Source organism: Triturus cristatus, chromosome 6 (assembly GCF_964204655.1).
Source record: "Triturus cristatus chromosome 6, aTriCri1.1, whole genome shotgun sequence".
Classification (NCBI taxonomy): Eukaryota; Metazoa; Chordata; class Amphibia; order Caudata; family Salamandridae; genus Triturus; species Triturus cristatus.
Window position 1 is genome coordinate 1,012,193,231 of NC_140589.1, and position 22,619 is coordinate 1,012,215,849.

General features: G+C 40.1%; 1 protein-coding gene across 4 annotated transcripts in view; it reads left to right on the forward strand.

Moving 5' to 3' along the window:
• RASGRP3 (RAS guanyl releasing protein 3) overlaps positions 1 to 22,619 on the forward strand; it is a 540,454-nt gene that overhangs the window by 133,780 nt on the left and 384,055 nt on the right. For all 4 annotated transcript variants that reach the window (XM_085611793.1, XM_085611797.1, XM_085611795.1 and 1 more), the window contains one exon: positions 21,805 to 21,962. In XM_085611793.1, the coding sequence (XP_085467919.1) occupies positions 21,893 to 21,962 (70 nt within the window). In that variant the 5' untranslated portion in view covers positions 21,805 to 21,892. The remainder of the gene's footprint in view (positions 1 to 21,804; positions 21,963 to 22,619) is intronic.

Sequence of the window (22,619 nt, forward strand, 5' to 3'; positions counted from 1 at the left end):
AAAAGTAAAGTATGCCGAGTGGATGACTGCCAACTGTCTCCAACTGAACTCCAGTAAGTCAGAGGTTCTGTTGGTAGGGAGAGACCCGGTGCTGTGGGGCGAACGTTGGTGGCCGGCCATACTGGGCTGTGAACCCACCCCTAAGCAGGAGTTGAAAAATCTAGGTGTCTGGGTTGACTTGGCCCTCAGCTTTCAGTCTCAAACTAAGAAAGTTGCAGGGACTTGTTTCGGCATATTACGGGGGCTCAAACCGCTGCTGGGGTTTTTTGACCAGCCCATCAGGCAGATGATTATTCAGGCCTGCATCTTGTCAAGACTGGACTATGCCAATGTACTCTATTTAGGGGTTAACAAGACTTAAGTCCTGAGACTGTAGAGAGTCCAAAACGCTGCGGCCAGAACTCTTCTGGGCCTCCCTAGAACCTGTTCCACCTCCAGTGCTATTCGGTGACTACATTGGCTGCCTGTGGCCAACCGTGTGGAATTCAAGGCCCTCTGTATCGCATTTAAAATTCTGAACCTCTCCTCTAATGGCATTCTATCGAACTTGCTCTCATCCTATTCTCCCCTGCGTCAACTTTGTTCAAAGGGAAAACACCTGGCGGCTGTGCCCCGGGCGGGCACACTTTTCGTTTATTGACTGCCAAAGTTTGGAAAACTTTGCCAATATTCATCCATGCCATGAATAACTACCTGGCTTTCCGTTAGGCAATGAAAACTCACCTTTTCCCTCCGCTTCAGTGTTTTTCTTCTGTCAGTAGCCTCTATGTTTCTGCTTTTAGCGCTGGGACGCCTCTTTGCTGGGGCAGCTGTGCGCTTTATAAAATAGGCTAACATAACCTAACACACATGCCCTAAGGGCATGTATATGCACCACAATGCTCTTTGAAAAATATATATTTTTGCAGTTTTTTGGAGGAATTGCAAATTACTATCACCTTGAAGTTGATGGTAATTTGCAATTCCATATTGTAAAAATGCAATTTGTTAGTGCATAAAGCATTGCATTTAGGGAATCGCAATTTGTGATTCCTTAACTGCATTCACAAAATAGTTCATCGTAATATTTGCAATACCTTTTTTGCTAATTGCTTTTGGGTTGATGCATTCCAAATGGAAAAATACCAGTCGCAAAGGGGCCGATTCTGCGATTCGGCCCGTTTGCGACCGGTATTTTGCTTGATGCATGTGGTCCATATTTTTGATTAAGCTATAATTATATTGCATCTTATATGTACAATACAAAGTAATGCTTGGAGCCTAGATTAATTCAGAATAATAGACAAACACTGCAATAAGTTAAGAAGGATACAATTGAGAGCTGAATTAGCCAGGGCTTAAACCACTCTACGGAGCTCTTCAAGTATTCTGGGGAGTTACAGAACCTGAGGTGTTAAAGAAGGCTCTTGCCACTCTAATCCAACACTCTCAAAACCTGATGACTTTCTTTGAGAATAAGATCAAAATGATCTGATCTCAGAGAACTTGGATATGTCATCTGGCATATGTACTTGACCCTCTAATTTAAATGCCATTCTCATCTGTTGCACCACTGAATCCTGGTGCTAAGCAGCTGGTAAGCTGGCATCCCAGTTGAGCTGTCCTTCAATGTGCCATGGTAGCTAATCAAATTGGAATTGGTTGATTCTCTCTAAAGCAAAGGTTGTCTATCTAATATGGAGATCCAGTAGGGATCTTCAAAGTGCCCTCTTATCTTTAAGCTTTTCATGAGATTATTTGCACAAGTAATTTCCAATACAACCTTCAATTTCAAAGGCATGCAGATGACATCTAACTACATATTATGAGGTGCTGCCATATATATTGTCACAAAAATGTGCCCTACTAACTGCAACACATACATCTTGCATGAAGGAAAGCTACCTCTGCCTGAATGGTTCAAATACTGCAAACCTTAGAGCAATTTAACCATCAGATCATAGTTTACAATTTGTCTAGCTGGCAGAAAGAGTAAAAATGCCCAGCTCTACTGAAGAAGATATTGATTTCAAATCACAACTTAGCTAAAATATCAACGTTTACCTCATGTATTTAGGAAAGATCCTCTCTTTAATCCAGTTTCTACATCAGATCAAATTGAAGAGAGACTTGGTGATCTTGAAAGTGGACTTCTGCAACATTGTCTTGGCAGGAGACCTCAAGAAAAAGATCATGAAAGTACAGAGAATACAAAACCAGCCAGCTACACACTGCCTTGACTTAATGATATCAGCCTCCTGGTAGCCCACAGAATAACATTCAACTTTTCCTGTACTATTTTCAAAGCCACAACCCAAAATGCTTAATGTACTTTTTCACAGCTGTGCACCCAGATACCTGATCACAGCGGCCAGTTCCAGTTTCAGTGCAAGTTACCAGAAGCAACTTTATCCAGGTGATAGGAGCACATATCTGTAATGGAATGTACCCAAATGTATAACCTAAATACCTCTAGCTGCCTTCAAGCCAAAAAAATTAACACTTGCCATTTCTTTTTTTTTAATTTAAAAAAAAACTTTTTATTGGTTGTTTCCAATACATACAATAATACAAATGAAAGGACGTGAAGATATAACCAATAAGGATAAAAAAAATGTTTTTGAAAAAAGACAAATACAGTGATTATTCAGATTGAGGCGGCAATACGGCAATCCGGGCAATGGGTATAATGACAGATACATGTTTAGATTTACTTAAGATTGACGTAGGATTGTTATAGCCATCTAGGTAGCCCCCATCAATCAGAGGTGTACAAAACATAATCAGCGTGCGGGAATACAAAGAATACAATAAATCAGAATATGTAAAAATATAAAGATATATAAAGAAATATAAATACCGGTATGCATCCATTGAACTATAGTATGTTTGACAGTATTTCTCTGTTAATGTAGTACAGTGAACAAGTGTGAGAGCATCCCGTGTAAGAGACTAGTTTGTTAAGCCTCCATTGTGATTCATGGCGGTTTGTATGAATTAAAGGATAGATCAAGGCTATCCCACATGTGCCTAAGGGGGGGTTTCCATGGCGAGTTCTGGAGAGCAATATTAGGCAATAATAGGCATCCTGGAGGTTAGTAATTTGAAGATTTGTCACATATGGAGAAACTTAGATAAAGTAACTATAGAACATACTGTATAGCAGTGATAATACGGCTACTATTATAAACAGGTGCAATATTATGAGTCTCACAAGTGTCTTTAACCGCTAGTGGTAAGTATACCTTGCTATATAACTTATTATCTTGTTAGCCCATTATTCAGTGAGAGAGTTATGAGGCAACTCACTTGACTCTTAATTCAATGCAACCCAGATAAGTTCGGTGTTTACCATGAAGGACAAAGAACATTACAATAAACAATTATGCCTGTTTAACTACTTAGTTGCAGTGAGCAAAAACAGAAACGATTATACAATTGCAATTGTGCAGGTGCATGAGCATGATAAGGGTAACGTAATACACAAATGTAAGCAGGAAGGGTTTCCAAACTTACAGGGGGGCCGAGAGGAACAAATGAGGGGAGTGCACCCTCCCGTGTTTATACACTGTTTTACCAAAAGTACTCCCCACTGTCAACTCGCTACAGGGTTGTTGGATATATTTGAACAATCCTAGAGCTCTAGTAGTGTGGAGGTCCCTATGTGAAGTCAATGGAGATCACCACTACTGAGTGGGGAAGGAGGCAACTCCTTTTGTTTTATATTCCCTCACACACCCTAGTGGTGGGTGTCATGCTTCATCATTGGGACACCTCGACGCCTAGAAGTCGAGGTGGGCTCAACCATTTTTCAGGGAGCTCTTAGGAAGATGTTTTGGCCAGGGGGATAAAGATTAAAAGCCCAACAGCAGATCCCAGTTTCCCTTTTATTCTTGGATCTGCTGGGGGTAATAGTAAAATACAAGTTAAGGGTCAATGAGGATATTATGGTCCTAAGACCCTATAGCCAACATGTTTCAGTCCTTATAAGCCCCATAAATGGTGCTGGACTTTCTTCAGGGCGGCGAAGTGTGCCCCCTGGTATGGGTAGTAAAGAGAATTTCCCTATACTACTAGTAATAAGGGCAACTAACGCTCCTTATTGATTACTGTAGACCGATTAGTCTCAAATATCATGAAGAGAAAAGAAAAGAAAAAAGGAGAAAAAACCACACATTTTTATATGGAGTTCTAGGTTGTTCGTCTCTACAGGCGTTTGTTTTTACTTAATTGTGGTGAAAACTTGTCCACCAAACACACAGAAGTGGCGAGTGAAAAAACACACTTCGTTTATCACGCGCTCGTGTCTGTGTTATGCCCATCTTAGTGGCGGCCTTACGCCGCATCCTATCGTCTTTCACTCTTAGGTGTGCGTCTATCAATATTGATCCTACACCCGTGTCATTCCCTCATGGTCAACACTGTAGCTTTAAAATAATCGCCGTATTTTCTTAAAAAAACATGATAACGTATTTGCATACTCTCTTTTTCGCGCTCATCCATACGTCTATCTTTCTCTGTTTCTCACATTCATCCTTACCCCGTTTTGGAAGGGGTATCAACTCCAAGTGGAGAACCAGCTCTTATTGGGGTAGCCCTGTAGTCAGACACTGCGTGTTCATAAGAGTATAATCACCAACTTCACGAGATTAACGAGTCACCCGAACCGTTGGCCCACAGATTTGGGGGGGGGAAAAAAACAAAGACAGACACACGAAAACACAGACATAGGACAGTATCCGTGAGAGCTGTGCTGAACGCTGGATCCCGAAGGGGACAGCTTACATCTCATACCTTATGTTCGTAGCATAACTCCATCCTTACTCACGCTATCAAGGGTCCTGCCCCTCGTCTCATCCTATTTGGAGGTGGTTCCACTGCTTGGGGTACTGGTTTGCCTCGTTGTGCTGTTATAAATGGACCGTTTCCGATAGGATGTCGTACCGCCCATTTCCGCATTCCGTAATTGACGTCAACGTGCCTCCGGTCTGAATCATGGGTAATGTAGTACTACACTCACGGCGTGCCCCTCTTTGTTTAAAGATTTTATTATATTTTTTATTTTATTAACACGGAGTAAAAGGCGACCGTCAAACACATAAAGTATCTTTGGTCCTTACGGTCTTATAATGTAGACTGAAGAGACTCTAATGTGAATAAAGAGTGTATTAATTCTAACCCAGTTTTTTGGTATGATGATAGAGTCATTATTAGTGTCTGCTACTCACAACTGATCCCAGTGTTTTATTAGTCTGTGTAAACAGGCTATTTACTCGTGTCATGTGACTTATACATTTAGAATACTGATCATGAAGTTGTGCATGTTAAGACGTTTTTCAGTTTAGACCTCTATACTGAATAGAAACAGGAACTGGGTCAGTGCATAATCGCCCCTTAGTATTAATGTCAAGTGTATATATTCCTGCCTGGAACCCACTGTGATCTCAGAGACGTGGGAAAAATTGGTAGCTATATTGAAAAACATATAAACTAAGAGTTTTTATTCTTCAGTTACAGACTCTCAACCTATGTTATGACATAGCTACGTCATTTTGTTTTTGAGACTTAATGTTTTGATTGATCTTAAAAAAATATATACATATATACATAGTAAGGGCAGGATTATTACGGGGTCGCGATTCTCTGAGTTAATAACTTTTGTTACTGGCTTCTGATCATCAAGAGATTTATCTTTTGTTGAGTTGATTCCACGGTATTAAATCATTCAATCCAACAATGTGGGTTTTGGGTCTATATACCCATCGCTGTTCGCGTTCAAGTAGGATTTTGGACATATCACCATCACCATTCACCTTCTCGATAATTGTCCACCACAAATCTGTGTCTGTGTGTTTGTGCTCTATGTAGTGAGCAGTCAGTTTTGTGGATGAGATAGCCCTTCTAATCGTACTTCTATGCTCCCGAATGAGGTAGATTACCTTCTCTGTATTGCAGTTTGTGTGTGATGAGCCGCATGGGTAATGGCCAGTGAACTTACCAAGGGTAACGGGCCATTACCCGTGCGGCTCATGCGTGGTTTGTCCTTTCACAGAACGCACCAAAGAAATAGACCTTGGTATGCGGTATGCGTGGGAACAATAATCAGACACAAACTGCAATACAGAGAAGGTAATCTACCTCATTAAATGCCCCTGCCAACTCATGTATGTGGGGATGACAGGGAGAAAAGTAAAAGTACGCATTTGTGAGCATAGAAGTACGATTAGAAGGGCTATCTCATCCACGAAACTGACTGCTCACTACATAGAGCACAAACACACAGACACAGATTTGTGGTGGACAATTATCGAGAAGGTGAATGGTGATGGTGATATGTCCAAAACCCTACTTGAACGCGAACAGCGATGGGTATATAGACTCGAAACCCACATTGTTGGATTGAATGATTTAATACAGTGCAATCAACTCAACAAAAGATAAATCTCTTGATGATCAGAAGCCAGTAACAAAAGTTATTAACTCAGAGAATCGCGACCCCGTAATAATCCTGCCCTTACTATGTATATATGTATGTATTTTTTTAAGATCAATCAAAACATTAAGTCTCAAAAACAAAATGACGTAGCTATGTCATAACATGGGTTGAGAGTCTGTAACTGAAGAATAAAAATCTTAGTTTATATGTTTTTCAATATAGCTACCAATTTCCCACGTCTCTGAGATCACACTGGGTTCCAGGCAGGAATATATACACTTGACATTAATACTAAGGGGCGATTATGCACTGACCCAGTTCCTGCTTCTTTTCAGTATAGAGGTCTAAACTGAAAAACGTCTTAACATGCACAACTTCATGATCAGTATTCTAAATGTATAAGTCACATGACACAAGTAAATAGCCTGTTTACACAGACTAATAAAACACTGGGATCAGTTGTGAGTAGCAGACACTAATAATGACTATCATCATACCAAAAAACCGGGTTAGAATTAATACACTCTTTATTCACATTAGAGTCTCTTCAGTCTACATTATAAGACCGTAAGGACCAAAGATACTTTATGTGTTTGACGGTCGTCTTTTACTCCGTGTTAATAAAAAAATATATATATTAAAAAACTTTAAACAAAGACGGGCACGCCGTGAGTGTAGTACTACATTACCCATGATTCAGACCGGAGGCATGCTGACGTCAATTACGAAATGCGGAAATGGGCGGTACGACATACTATTGGAAACGGTCCATTCATAATAGAACAACGAGGCAAACCAGTACCCCAAGCAGTGGAACCACCTCCAAATAGGATGAGACGAGGGGCAGGACCCTTGATGGCGTGAGTAATGATGGAGTTATGCTACGAACATAAGGTATGAGATGTAAGCTGGCCCCTTTGGGATCCAGCGTTCAGCACAGCTCTCACTGATACTGTCCTATGTTTGTGTTTTCGTGTGTCTGTCTTTGCTTTTTCCCCCCTCCAAATCTGTGGGCCAACGGTTCGGGTGACTCGTTAATCTCGTGAATTTGGTGATTATACTCTTATGAACACGCAGTGTCTGACTACAGGGCTACCCCAAAAAGAGCTGGTTCTCCACTTGGAGTTGATACCCCTTCAAAAACGGGGTAAGGATGAATGTGAGAAACAGAGAAAGATAGACGTATGGATGAGCGTGAAAAAGAGAGTATGCAAATACGTTATCACGGTTTTTAAAGAAAATACGGCGATTATTTTAAAGCTACAGTGTTGACCATGAGGGAATGACACGGGTGTAGGATCAATATTGATAGACACACACCTAAGAGTGAATGACGATAGGATGCGGCGTAAGGCCGCCACTAAGATGGGCATAACACAGACACGAGCGCGTGATAAACGAAGTGTGTTTTTTCACTCGCCACTTCTGTGTGTTTGGTGGACAAGTTTTCACCACAATTGAGTAAAAACAAACGTCTGTAGAGACGAACAACCTAGAACTCCATATAAAAATGTGTGGTTTTTTCTCCTTTTTTCTTTTCTTTTCTCTTCATAGATGGAGTGATATGTGAGACTAATCGGTCTACAGTAATCAATAAGGAGCGTTAGTTGCCCTTATTACTAGTAGTATAGGGAAATTCTCTTTACTACCCATACCAGGGGGCACACTTCCCCGCCCTGAAGATAGTCCAGCACCCTTTATGGGGCTTATAAGGACTGAAACATGTTGGCTATAGGGTCTTAGGACCATAATATCCTCATTGACCCTCAACTTGTATTTTACTATTACCCCCAGCAGATCCAAGAATAAAAGGGAAACTGGGATCTGCTGTTGGGCTTTTAATCTTTATCCCCCTGGCCAAAACATCTTCCTAAGAGCTCCCTGAAAAATGGTCGAGCCCACCTCGACTTCTAGGCGTCGAGGTGTCCTAATGATGAAGCATGACACCACTAGGGTGTGTGAGGGAATATAAAACAAAAGGAGTTGCCTCCTTCCCCACTCAGTAGTGGTGATCTCCATTGACTTCACATAGGGACCTCCACACTACCAGAGCTCTAGGATTGTTCAAATATATCCAACAACCCTGTAGCGAGTTGACAGTGGGGAGTACTTTTGGTAAAACATGATAAGGGTAAACCAGATACAATAACTCAAAGGATATCAAGTCTTTCATTTGTTGGAGGTCCCTGCGGAAAGATCCATCTCTTGAGTTGGAGCTGCTTCCAGGTGCCGCGCCAGTTCTTGGGGGTTTGTGAAAAAGTATGGTCTGCCATTTTCAACGATTCTAAACTTAGATGGGCCTGCAAATGAGAATTGAATGTTCATCTATCTCAGTTTATCTCGTAATTGAAGGAATCCCTTCCTTGTGTCTACTGTCTCCTTTGAGTTGTCTTGTGTGAAATTTATTCGGTGGCCTTCCCAGGTTACATGGTGGTTTTTCCTGGCGTAGTTTAGGATGGCCTCCGTATGTTGATAGTGTAGTATTTTACATATCATGGGTCGAGTTCCTTTTCTGTTTGAGGAATTGAACGTCGGTATCCTATGCGCTCTGTTCATTTCCAAGCCATGATGAAATTTTATCCCAGTTAGCATGGGTATCCAGGATTCCAGAAAGGCCACACACGAACCTGCAGCATCCTCTGAGCCCTCTTGAATTCCAAAGATGCGTACATTGCCTCGTCTATTTTGGTCTTCTAACTCAGCTGCTTGTCTTTTAAGCTCACTTGTGGTGCGTCAGAGGTGTTTAATTTCTTTGCTGGCCTGGGTAGCCACATCCTCGACGTCGCTTAGTCTTTGCTCTGCGTCGTTGATTTTAAAATTCATAGTACTCATATCTGTCCGGATGGCTGTAAGCTCCAGCTGCATGGAATCTGTATTTTGTTTCGTAGATTTTGCCAAGTTAAGACCACCGCTAATTTTTTAATATCATGTCCATTGTGTTATTTAGGTCCGGTTTGACCTTGATGGGAGTGTCTGAAATAGCTGGTTCTGCTTTTGACTTTTTAAAAGAAGCTCTGCCTTCTTTGTCAGCCATCTTGTGCCGTGGGACCAGTTTAGTCGATACTTGCTTAGGTATAGTTATCTGTATATATTAGGTCTGTATCCTTAGTAAGATAGTGGATGTTAGGGTTGTAGAGGTTGAGATATTAATGGCTACGCTTGGATGTGTGCCACTGAGTTGGCGCGGTGGCAGGTTGAGATACAGGATTTGTCGCGGTGATGTGATGTGTTGTGTTAGTATAGCTTCTTTTTTCATTGTATGTATTATTTTGAATACCCTTTGTGAAACTCCAAAGATAAAATTTGATTACTTTTACACCCGTTTTTGTCATTTTTTGCTGTTTTTTATATAAGAGACGTCTTTTGTGCATTGAAATGAAAGATAATTAAAAATAGATGCTAATTTAATCTAGAATAATTCATCCGGCAGATAATTACTATCTATATGCTGCTCTCAATAAAGATACTAAATAACTGAATTTAACATTAAAATAAATCCCTTGAAGGCTACATACCTGTTCATCCATTTTGCCCAAGCCCTCAAGGGTAGACTGGGTTGTCCATTAAATTTTTCAGTGTTAGTATAGCGGGAATGTGGTCCTGCTGGTTTTGCTGCTATAAGTCGTAGTTCTTGGTACGGTATGTGATTACACCGCAACTTCTCTAGACCAAATACGCCTCCTGCGTTTGCATTGAATCAAACTCTCTGCAGAGGCACTCTTTATCGAAACCCCCTTTATATCATTTATACCATTTGCAGAGCCACCCTACGCAGAGACATCATCTGCATGTAAATTAGAGGGAGGCAGTCTGTAGACTGTGTCATGCAGATCAGAGCGTGGAGCATATTGTGTTTGTGTTGGGCCAAAAACGCTGTAGTATCAACAGTATCTAGACTGCCAGCTACTCCCTTTGCAGAAACACCGTTTGCAGAAGCCCCATTTGCCTGAAAAGCAGAGAGAGGCAGACTGTAGCTAGAGGGGCAGTCTGTAGCAGTTATCGTGCAGATAGTGTGAAGATCAGAGCGTACCACGCATTGCGTGTGTTGTGTAGCACGTTGATCCGGGTGAGGCAGCCAGTAGCGTTGTGTAGCACTTTGTGTAGCGCGTTGATCAGGGTGAGGTAGCCAGAAGCTGGACTATAGCACCAGTCGATGAGGGTGTCACTTCAGCTTACTACAGCTCATTCCGACCTTCACCAACCCTCACCAATCTTGTCTAGTCATCTCTGTTCACAGCTACACCAATTAGCAACACAGCGCTACACAGAGCCTTCATCACTATACAGTCTTAAGCATTCTTCAACATTCTAGCTTCCAGAGGATCGGCCCGCGCCTCAACATAGGGAGCCTCAGCCTCAGCATAGGAAGCATAGGAAGCCTGGAGGCCCGCTGCGAACTGGTGCGCTCTTCTTCCTGCTTCTTCCTGCTTCGACGCTGCCGGTAGTTCGCCAGTCCGCTAGTCCGCCATTTTTGAGACGGGCTTCACTTCATATGCTGTTTCATTGAGCACAGAGACGTCCGGCGCTGCGGAGCGATTGGGGGCCTCAGCAAAGGTGGGTTTATTACACGCTGGTCTAAGCAAGGGGTCGCTTGGGATCGGCGAGCGCTCTCATGGTTGTGCCGATTTGAGGGTGTGTAAACACAGATTGCGGTCGACTCGAGGCGCCATTGCAGGGTCAGGCAGATAGGCTGAATGCGTGTCAGATAGTGATTAGATTAGGGCAGTCAAGGGAGCAACGCTATATCTGGGCACCCACCTTCAGAGACAGGGAGCGCTGTAAGGCGACAGGGAATGACAGCGCCGTCTTGTTGGCTGCATCAAGCTCTTTTCTACATCTCGGTCTTCCCGGTCTCCACGATTGCCGGGTCCCGCCCACTACTCCTCAGGAAATGGGGAGTTTGAGGGATCGGAGCGACCTCTTCTTGCCACTGCTTGCACCGCTGACTCATGTGATAGGAAAGCTGGTGCCCGTTTTGATTTTCGCCGTCTGTAAACTCCAGATTGCTACTTTAATCGCTCCTCCGTTTGCCGAGCGACGGGATTAGGCTGCCATTACCGCTGCCGTCCAAGCCACGCCCCTCAAACAGATCTTTCCTACCCATGATGATGATGCTGAAACAATCCACAGAGTCCCACTTCATGCTTCCCAGGATCTGAAAATCCACATAAGATTCTTCATACATCACAGACACAGATTCACATAGCATGCTTTGGTGCGGCCTTAGCATCAGCCATCATCTACACCACCAATGCTAAAAATTGGCAGCTGTCACAAATTATCACTTTATAAAACATTTAAATAAAGAAATAACCAAATATTACAGAAGAGATGTCAGACATTTACCCTCTATCTTCTGTGATAACTACTGCACAGACTCCAACACAATGCAAAGTGAGTGTTCCATTACTAGCATAGGGTCCAGCCCACATTATAATGCCTTGACCATGTGCTTGTTGTATATATTAAAAAGACACTGCCAAAAAGGCAATGTAGCAATGGTCTAAAGGGAGGAGCTATACATGTGGTCCATCACCTGGGTGCCATTGGGTATTTGGCAGAGGTAGCCATAGGACATAGTAGTGTCTCTTTACTCCATTAAGGATTGAGTGAAAACTATGACCCACTCACATTTTAGAAAGGGTCATGCTATCAATATTTATGCAGGATCATGCAGCACCACAGGCCCTGAAACTAAAGGTAGCATGACGATAAGATGAAGTAAGGCAACCACCCTATGGTACCTGCAGTAGGAGCAGCAAAGAACACTATATAGCATGTGGGAGATGCAAATATCGTGCTCTCGATATTGGTCGCCACAGGCAAAAAATACATATTTTTCTATAACACCAATAATCCTTGCTCCATTCATGATTTAGGATGGGTTTGAGAGCACCCAAGGCTGGTATTATTTGGACTGCACTGACCCTCGTGGAGGCTATCCATCAGCTTTTCTAGTGCTCCATTAGGTGTAATGTGGAATCACCTGCACAAATACATAGTAGCGGCTCGCACAAGTAATATCGGTGAGGCGCGGGGTGGGGGGTGGTGGAATTCATCAGATGATGGGATAAGTTAAATTAAATAAATATATAAATAAAAAACACTTTGCAGTCACCGCATCGCCTCGTCAGCGATGCGGCGAGCACAAAGTAAGTGGTTTTAATAAATTATTTATTTAATATTACCTATCCTGTCATCTGTCAAATTCCACCACCCCCACCCACCACTTTTACCTGTGGGAGCCGCCACTGCAAATACAGTAAGTGTGGGGTGAACCACCATTTCTGTGCATTTTATTTTCAGTGAGATAAATGGTCCCAGCCTGTACAAGATGCACCTAGTGCCATTTATAAACTAATTTCATGTACACTTTAGTTTTCTGGACCCGAGTACTATGCATGAAGATATCCCATCTTTATACATGAGCAGAATTTTTCCAAAAACTTTGACATTGACATTGTATTTACAAGTGCAGTGTTGCGACTAGTGTGACCTCATGGCATCGTTGCCTTGTCTGCAAATGAGTGCAGAGGTATATGTATAAGGAAGATAAACGTCCTCCATCATTTCAACACATATTTGATGCTGTGTATTATAAGAGGAATGATCAGAAAGAAAAATTGAGAAGAGCTTAAGCAAGCAGACATGCTGAACAAGGATGTCCCTGTGAGAAACTGGTAATGCTTCAATATGTCAAGTCAAGTTTGTGTTGTGTGAAGATATGAAGACTACATGATCATACAAGGCCTTACTTAGTTAATATTTTCTTATTGTTCAGCTCTCATTGTTTTCCCTTCGGCAACAGGATATGGTAGAGACTTTGCATATTATGACTGCATTTTATTGAACTTTTCCTTGACATATTTATTGATTCAAATGTGTATGGCTACTGGGATTGTTGTTATTGTTATTGTTATTTGTCACGTTTATGGAGAACAGTTGGTAAATAGTATGACATTTTTTGGTACACAGTTAGTGCACATCCTGATGGCCTTTTTGCCTCTGTGTACATAATAAGGCACAGGGGCATTGGCAAAGTGTTTCCATCATTTGCAAAAGGCCACACCCAATTCATATATGTAAGCGCCCTCTTAATATAGCGCCAGTGCTGTATGTGCACTGTTGCTATCTGTTTTGTGGCAGTGAAAGCATCTACTGATGCTTCTGTAATACCAAAGTGCTCAGGGGGAGCAGAAAGCAGGCATACACACCCGTTGCAGCCCCGGGCACTGGACTTAATTTACCACCCTGTTGTCATTGGGATAAGGAATTTGCCTTAAGTGAGCTTATCTGACTTAGGGAGTCAATGCGAGTAGTCGTTTGTAGTGGTATCTCAGCCCCTCATAAGTATACATTTTACTGGGTGTGGAAACAGGAAAGGACCAGCATCGGGGATTCGATCCACATATGAAAATAGACCTAATATTTCCTAGTTCCTTGTTTTATTTCCTATTTTGGTCACAGTAACTCGTGATGGCCAGTAATGGGTGGAGGACATCCCATTGGGAATCATCAACACCAGGTCGAACATCTCCCTCTCCAAATACCAGTAATTTTGTAGTGGAGCTATTAGTTGGTTGTGGTGTTGCAGGGGGAGTTTAGAGGGATCTGCCAAGTTGGATTATGTATCACATTCAGTATAGCTGACCTTTGTCTAGCAGATGTCTATGAGTAGTAGGTAGTTCATGGAGATGTCTGCTTTTGGTTATCAAATCAGCCTGTTAGTTGCATACTTCAGAATTTACTTTTTTTTCTCCTGTTCACCATACTAGGTCTCGCATTGATTATATTCTCATTTCTAAGTCGCTGTTACCTTGTCTCCACTCGTCTGATATTGGTTCAATTTTTATTTCTGATCATGCCCCCGTTTCTATCTCTAAGTGCTAAGTATAAAGAGACCTTAACACTAATCAAAACTTTAGAACATAAATATTTCTCGTCCAAATCCTCCTCCTCATTACAAGAATTAATTAAAGCTAAATCCTCCTTAAATAAAATTGCTACTGTTGATGCTTGTAATATTCTTCTCAAGGTTAAATCGAAATTTCATGGAGGCCGAAACAAAGCAGGCGAACTATTTAAAAATCAAAACCGAACGTAAAACTATTGGCCCTATCCATTCAGAAACTGACAATAAACTACTATCATCCGACTCTGACATTATTAATAAATTTCAATCGTATTATAAACTATTATACACAGAAACCACTAATCCTTCTGAAGATGATTTTACATCTTTCTTCCAGGATATTCCTACACCTAAAGCTCTCCCAGATGTCTTCTCATATCTGGAGATGGATATCTCTCTTCAAGAAATATTAGACGCTTTTAAATCTTTAAAAAAAATCAAAAACTCCTGGACCTGATGGCTTCTCAATTGAATTATTTTCAGCCTTCTCTGTAATTTTTGCCCCTAAATTGTTAGAACTTTTTAAGTCATTTTTATACAACTCTAAGGCCTGTGGCTCTTTTTTAGAAGCTCTTATAATTGTCATCCCTAAACCTGACAAAGATCCCTCCTTTTGTAAACATTTCCGTCCCATTTCACTAATCAATTATGATTGTAAAATTTATGCAAAGATTTTGGCCACCCGTTTGGAGAAAGTTATTCCTCTTTTAGTTAACCCAGATCAGGCTGGTTTTGTTAAAGGACGTTTAGCCTCTGATAATGGCAGAATGTTTTCTAATATTCTCACCCTTAGTAGAAAGTATCCCTCCCCCCTGGCTGCATTATCCTTGGATGCTGAGAAAGCTTTTGACCGTATTAATTGGCAATTCATCGTTCACACTTTAAAATGGTTCGGATTTGATCCAAAATTCATTTCTTTTGTCAAATTATTATATACAGATCCAAAAGCATGTGTTTTTGTTAATGGTCATTTTTCCCTATATTTTGGTTTACAAAGAGGTACACGTGAGGGATGCCCACTGTCCCCGTTACTTTTTTTATTATGTTTGGAACCATTCCTTGAACGTATTAGAAATAACCCGCTTATTACTGGCTTTACATTGAAATCGCACCAAATTAAACTCTCTGCATGTGCCGACGATGTTCTTATTTATATGTCTAACCCTGCCTTTTCTGTTCCTCCTTTTCATTATTTTCTAATGTGTCTGGTTATAAACTCACCTTCTCCAAGACAGAGATTTTACCTTTAAATTCTGCATGTTATCAGCACATGTTTGATTCTACTAATTTTACATGGTGTCCTCAAAAGATCAAATATTTAGGAACTTGGTTTTCCTCTAATGTTCGTGATACGTTATCCCACAATTTTACTGCTCTAAAACTTAAAATTACCAACTTGTTGTCTTCTTGGTCACCTTTATTTTTATCTTGGTGGGGAAGACTGGATACAATTAAAATGATGATTGTCCCCCAAGTATTATTTACACTCTCAATGCTACCATTCCAAATTCCCCAGTATTATTTTACTCAGATTAATTCTATATGTACCAAGTTTTTATGGAATAATAAACGAGCACGCATTGCCCTATCCAAATTAATTCGTCCAAAATCTGAAGGTGGTGTTCGTTTTCCTGATTTTAAATTGTATCATAATGCTTTTTTGATTCATCAATTTTATGCTATGTCTAAGGATTATCAAAATTTGCCTAAGCCTTCTTGGGTCACTGTTGAATGTTCATTGTTAAATGATTTTTCTCCACAGGATGTTATATTTATGACCAATTGTACTTTTATTTCTAAATATCCTATTTTGAAACATCCACAATACCTTCTACATACACTGTACTTCAAACATTTTGACAAATATCAATCTTTCCTAGCCTCTTCAATATGGTATAACAAATTTGTCAAATTTCGCCACAAATCATTTTATTACAAATATTGGAAAGAAAAGGGCCTTTTTTATGTTAATCAAATGATTGTTAATAATGAGATTTTACCTTTCCATCCATTACAAGAGCAATTTAATCTAACTGATTCTTGCATTCAGCGATATAATATTTTGGTTCCAGTACTTCGTAGTTATTTACAGAATTTCACTTCTCAGTCATTCCCAGTTTCAGTTACACCAGATACACCTTTATACCGAATTTCTCCAGATGTCATTCCAAGTGCCTTGTTTAACAAGTCCCTATCTACAGGTACTTACTTGTACACGCAATAAATCTACTATTGAACTAGACTGGGAACAGGATCTCTCCCTTACTTTGACTATATCTCAGTGGGACAAATTATGGCAAAAACTCTTCAGGACTTCCAAAGCTGCAAATATCACTCAATCCCTATTTTTTATTTATAATAGAATTGTTATCACTCCCCGCCTTCTTCATAAATTCAACCAATCATTCTCCCCTTCATGTTAGTCATGTCTCACTGCTGAAGGTTCGTTATTACACTTACTGTATTACTGTCCTAAGGTTCATAACTTTTGGAAAATGGTTTGGTCAAAATATCTATTGATTTTCACTTATAAAATCCCCCTTAATATCCACAATATTTCTTTAGGTACTCTATCTTCTGTTTTTGACCACATTGACTCCAAATCACTTTTATTTGATGTATTTATTGCTGTTGCTTTTAAAGTTAAATTAATATGTTGGAAGGATAACTCTAAATTATCTCCTTTACTTTGGTGGAACTTAATATGCGATGAGCATAGAATTGCATCAGTATCTTATTCTTCAATCCATTTACAGATTAAATCTGATGTTTTTTTGCTTCCGTTCACTACTTACTTATCATTAAACTCATCTTCTTCATAATTTATCTCTTATATTCTCACCTTTTCTTTCTTTTCCTTTTCTCTTCCCGTTTCCCTCTCTATATCTTCTTTCTCTATTCCTTTCTTTCTCATACATTTCTCTTTCTTTCTTTCTTTGATAATAAAACCTTTTAAAATATACTTTACTATCATATATTTTCACACGTACACATTATTTCTTAATTCACTAGTACGGTTATATAATAAGTGCATGCTACTCTATTAGTTGTTTTATATACAAGTGCTTATACTTATTCATGTAATCTTTACGTTTTATATTTTTAGCCCACTTGTTTATTACAGATGCAATTATTGTATAAATGTCTACTCATATATTCTTCTGTACAACATATTTTATATTGTTCTTGTGTGTTCTTTATCTTCAATAAAAATCATTTAACAAGCCTGTTAGTTGCATATTTGGGCAGCGCTCAATGCGTTCTGTTGTAGGAGAGATATGTTTAATGCATAGTGTTGTGTGATTAGTGATGCTCGAATATGTGATGTTTCTCTGATCCACTGTGTTGTGTGCACATTTACTGTTTCATTTAACTAGTATTGTTGCATGCTATGCCTCCTAGCATTTGGCTACATGTGTTGTATCAGTCCTGAGGTGAGTTGGATGTGTGTGCGATATTCTGTCTAGTGTATGCAGTTGGATTTTGTTTATATGGCAACAGAGGTGCTTTCGGCATACAATATTAATTGGGATAGCGCAGAAAGAGTGCACATTGTAAGACTTGGTATCAGTATAACCTGTAACTTACAAGAATGGGCTATAAACCTGCGCCATATTCTTCTTCTAGATGATAGATCTTTGCCACAGTGTTTTAATAGAAGCTAAATCAAATCGTTATTAGTCATACATCATTTTTAATCAGTTCTTAAATTCAGTCAATAATGAGAGTATTAGATTGTTTAAAAAACCTTTATTCTCATAAATAGATTAGTAAATATCTTTCTTTTTATTTTATTAGTAAGTCAGATAAAATTTGTTCAAAGAAATGTATCAAGAAAAAAATTGTTAGAGTCATTTAAATGCAAAAATTGTCGAGCATGTTCTGTTAAGGAATTAGTTCCTAATATAATAAATTAAGAATAAAAAGCTAATAGAACCCATAAAGAGTTCAGGGACAGAATGAGGTCAAAGGAGCATAAAGTTCAAAGTTAGATTAAGTAGTTGAACTCCCATAAACTCCCCAGAAAAAGTAGTTCATGAAACTGAAACGAGTCTCAATATCCAAAAGGGTATCAGCATACAGTTGCAGTAGAAATCTGTACAAATAAAACCTCAATAGGGAAGCATGGGAAGGGAGATGTAGCAATAGCCGCAACCGTCAACGGTAGGAATAGGTAGGTTGAAAATCCTCAAAGTGATAGGCAGCCGCAGTAGCAGTAGCAGCAGACGTGGTCATCAGTAATTTGCAGTCTTCCTTAACTGGAAACACACACTAATATAAAAGACAAGAACACATGTAAATAACAATGTTGCAAGCTGGATCACTTCTGTCCAATAGAAACTCATCTTTCGATGGTGAGCAGGCTTCGTTCTTACTTTCACACTGAAAACACGTGGTAAAGTGAAATCTAACAGCGGCCTACCAGTGAATATGGCCACCTTTTGAGTTTTTCATATTTTTACAACTTGTGGTTCTACAATATGTTTTCACGTTAATGTCGAAGTCCAATTATCAACTTTATTAATAAATATTTCATTTAACATGTCAACATTAACAGAGGTATTAACAAAGATTTGTCTACCATGTTCCGGTGAGGGCAAGTAAAAAGCTTTGATTTTCTGTCTGAGTAGGTTAAGTATCCCGTTATGAGAGGAATTCAAAATATCAGACATATGTGTTCCCATTCCCTTCACTGAGGCGGACGGTTGTTGTGCTGGTGTCTACTCTGAGTCATTGCTATTATTGCTTCTGGTCTTGGATTACCACCTCCATGGTATTAGACTCCAGAGCCCTCTTTCCAGAAATAGAGGGAATACTATGGGCATATGTATCAAGCCTTTTTCCCATTTGCAAACGGCCCGATTCTCAGAATCGGCCAGTTTGCCAATTGGAAAAAGCCTTTTGGGATGTATCAACCCAAAAGGCCATCGCAAAATAGAGAATTGCAAAATTTGGGATTCTCTATTTTGCGAATGAAATTAAGGAATTGTAAATTGTAATTCCTTAAATTCAATTCTGGAAGCACCAGAAATTTGCTATTTGGCCTTAAGGAATTTTAAACTACCACCAACTTCAAGTTGGTGGTAATTTGCAATTTTCTTTAAAAAAGGACTTTTTTGATTTTTTAAAAGTGCCAAATGTCACACATACATGTCCTTAGGGCATGTATGTGCGCAAAGTGTGCACACATGCATATTTCAGGGGTGTAACAGGATGTCCTTCTGGCACCCTTGCAACCTTGAAATTGCATTCTCAGTTTGCGATTCTCTAATTGGTAATCACAAATTGAGAGTGTCTTCCCATTCATTCCAATGGGCCTCCTAGCCCATAGGAATGAATGGGAAGGTATTCCTTATTTGTGAATCTCAATTTGCAATTCGCAAGAAAGGAATATGTAGGATTCTCAAAATATTTAGCAAATCCTTCATACATTGCATTCTGCGATTCTCTAATTGCGATTCGCTAAAAATCGCAATTTGAGAATCGCAAAACTCTTTTTTGATACATACGGCCCTATATGGTAATATTGCCCAAAGAAAAATGCATTATCCTGCAGCTTTTACCCCAGAACGATTTTGCCACAGCATTACGAGTTGAATAGGCTGAAATGAGGAATAACCTGTAGACTCAGTTTAACCACACCTAAAATCTGCAAATTATCGCCATTGGTTACCTGTTTTCCAACACAAATCCTTCAAAATGTACCTTGTGGAATTTGTGTTGGGAACACTTCAACAGTGGAGTGATGTCTCGCAACTCGATTTCTGACTTCAAGTGGAAACACAGTTTGCACCTAAATCTGCACTTCCGTTGTGCTAAGAATAAGGTTGTGATTCTATATTCCTCAATAAAGCCATGCGGTGAATATCGTAATATGTCTCAAAACCAAGGCAAGTGACATCAAACAGAGGAACATTGTAGAATCCATATCCATATTGTTGGAGATTGTTAGTAATCAAGCCTGTGTAAAGAGTGCTGCCTTTTTTCTCTTAACTAGATGGTCTTTTAAGACCACTGTGGGAACTCAAGTAATAACTATCAAATAATCACTTAACAGTTTCTATGGTAAGATGAATCTACCACCATGTCTCTCTTTTATTGCTTGCTGAATTTTAGACAGTTTTTCCTTTTTCACAGACAGGTGCAAACATTGTGCTTTATTGAACTCAATCATTTTAAAAACTGGTTTTATTTTTCAGGTGCGATATAATTTAAGGCGAATATATGTGAACATTTTGTTAAATATAAGTATGTAGAAGTCCTATGTTTGGCTCACACAGGTTTTGCATTTGGTCATGCCAGTGGCGGCGAGTGACATTAAGAAATGGTGAGGCAAGCATTTAAATTATTTTAACTAACTGACAGGCACTTTGAGGAATCAGCAAAACCTTTAGGGTCAACGCCAAAGTTCTCCATCATGGTTCATTATAAACAGTTTTTATAATGCACTTTGACTGAGAGCTCAGGGGTTGAGGCTGAAGGCAGTATTAGTTTTGACAGTGCCTGTCAGTGGGTCATAAAGGAAAAAATAAAATGTGTACTTACCCACTGGCTCACCTCAACAAGTCTTCGGCGTTCTTGCAGTTCGTCCAGAGCGTGGTCTGAGAGTCACCTCCTCTAACCAATCCGGAGGCCACTCTCATCCTGTTAATAATGTTAAGCAGCATGAGAGACTCACCAGGATTGGTTGGAGCTGTCTGGCTCAATGCTCCCTCAGGCACTGCGGGCCTATGCCTGCTCTCCACCATGCTGTCTAAGACAGCTTGGGTTGGAAAGGTTTAAAGTGCGCATGTGAGGCTAGTCATTGCAACACAACCAGCCAAAGTGTCATATGCACTTTTAACTGGAGTGGGCACTACTCCTGCCCTGCTGCAAATCAGCAACAATGGCCTGCCCCGTCACTCACTCATCTTGGGCTGGGAGCAGTGAAAAATAAAAGGGTAATCAATGAATTTTATTACCATTTTATTTTTTACCTTTGCTGCGCGCACAGCAGGGGGACGACACTCTTCCTTCCTAATGGAGGAGCCGCAGCTGTGAAAAAAAATAGCAATGCCTACCACTCTGTAATCAAACAAGGCACACAAAAAAGAGCTGCAGCTCTGGCGTGTTCATACATTCTTCATACCTTTGAGTGGCTCCGACCTTACATGATTTGTTATGTCCTTTTATATTGAATCATCCAAGAAACAAATTTGCAAATAATTTATTTCACATGAAAATCACATGAAGTATACTTAAACACTCATACTTTAATTAGATATTTATTAGAGTGTTAACTTCATACCTTTTGTCAGTGTTGCCTCCATTCTTGACACATAACGCCACATGATCCCAACAGGTATAATTTTGTGTATATCGTCAAACTTTTTCTTTAAAAAAAAAAACAACATTTTTGTTGCAACTCCATTCGGACCAAAACATACACTTTAAAGACTGGAACTAATAATTATTCTTTTCACGCTCTCCTTTTCAGAGTTTTGATGACATTCAAGGCAGAAAAAGAGCGGTAATTCATTCGCGCTGGAAGATGCATCTGAGGCTTTGGCAGTAGATGAAGGGAAATGGGATCCAGCACGCTGGGAAAGGCTGCCTCTCTGGATGAACTCTTGCACACGTGCATCGCGATGTTCGGTAAGGACGGCTGCCTCATGGTCAGAACGCTCTCGAGTACGTCACACCACTCGAGAGACTTTAGTTCATCTACAAAAGGCTGTCCCCAAATTATGTTTTCATACATCTGGCAGAGTGTGGAATATAGTCCACTCTGTCTATGTATCATTAACATAATACACATAGTTGAGATGTGGTAAGGATGCGAGCACGCCACGTGCCGGTAATAAGCTATAACTTGAGAATGCGAAGTACAACCGCTCTCTGTATTTGGGCTTTTATCTCCTGACAAAAGGGCAAGTTGTTGCTGTTGGCAGCAAGTGAGCCTTAAAAAATCAGGGGGCATATTATCAAGACAGGCGATAAAATGATCGCCGCTTTAGTGGCAGAAAACTGCTGCTAAAACGGCGATAATGGGCTTGATAATATGCTCTATGGAATTCCAATTGAAGCCCATGTTAAATGTGAAGGATGTCTAACCTGAGCCTCAATTGGAATTCCATAGAGCATATTATCAAGCCCATTATCGCCGTTTTAGCGGCAGTTTTCTGCCGCTAAAGTGGCGATAATTTTAACGCCTGTCCTGATAATATGCCCCTAAGGCAGTGCTTTAAATGGGCCGGTACTGTCCGGTACGGAGTACCGGCACTTCTTTATTTTAACGAAGAGAGTACTGGC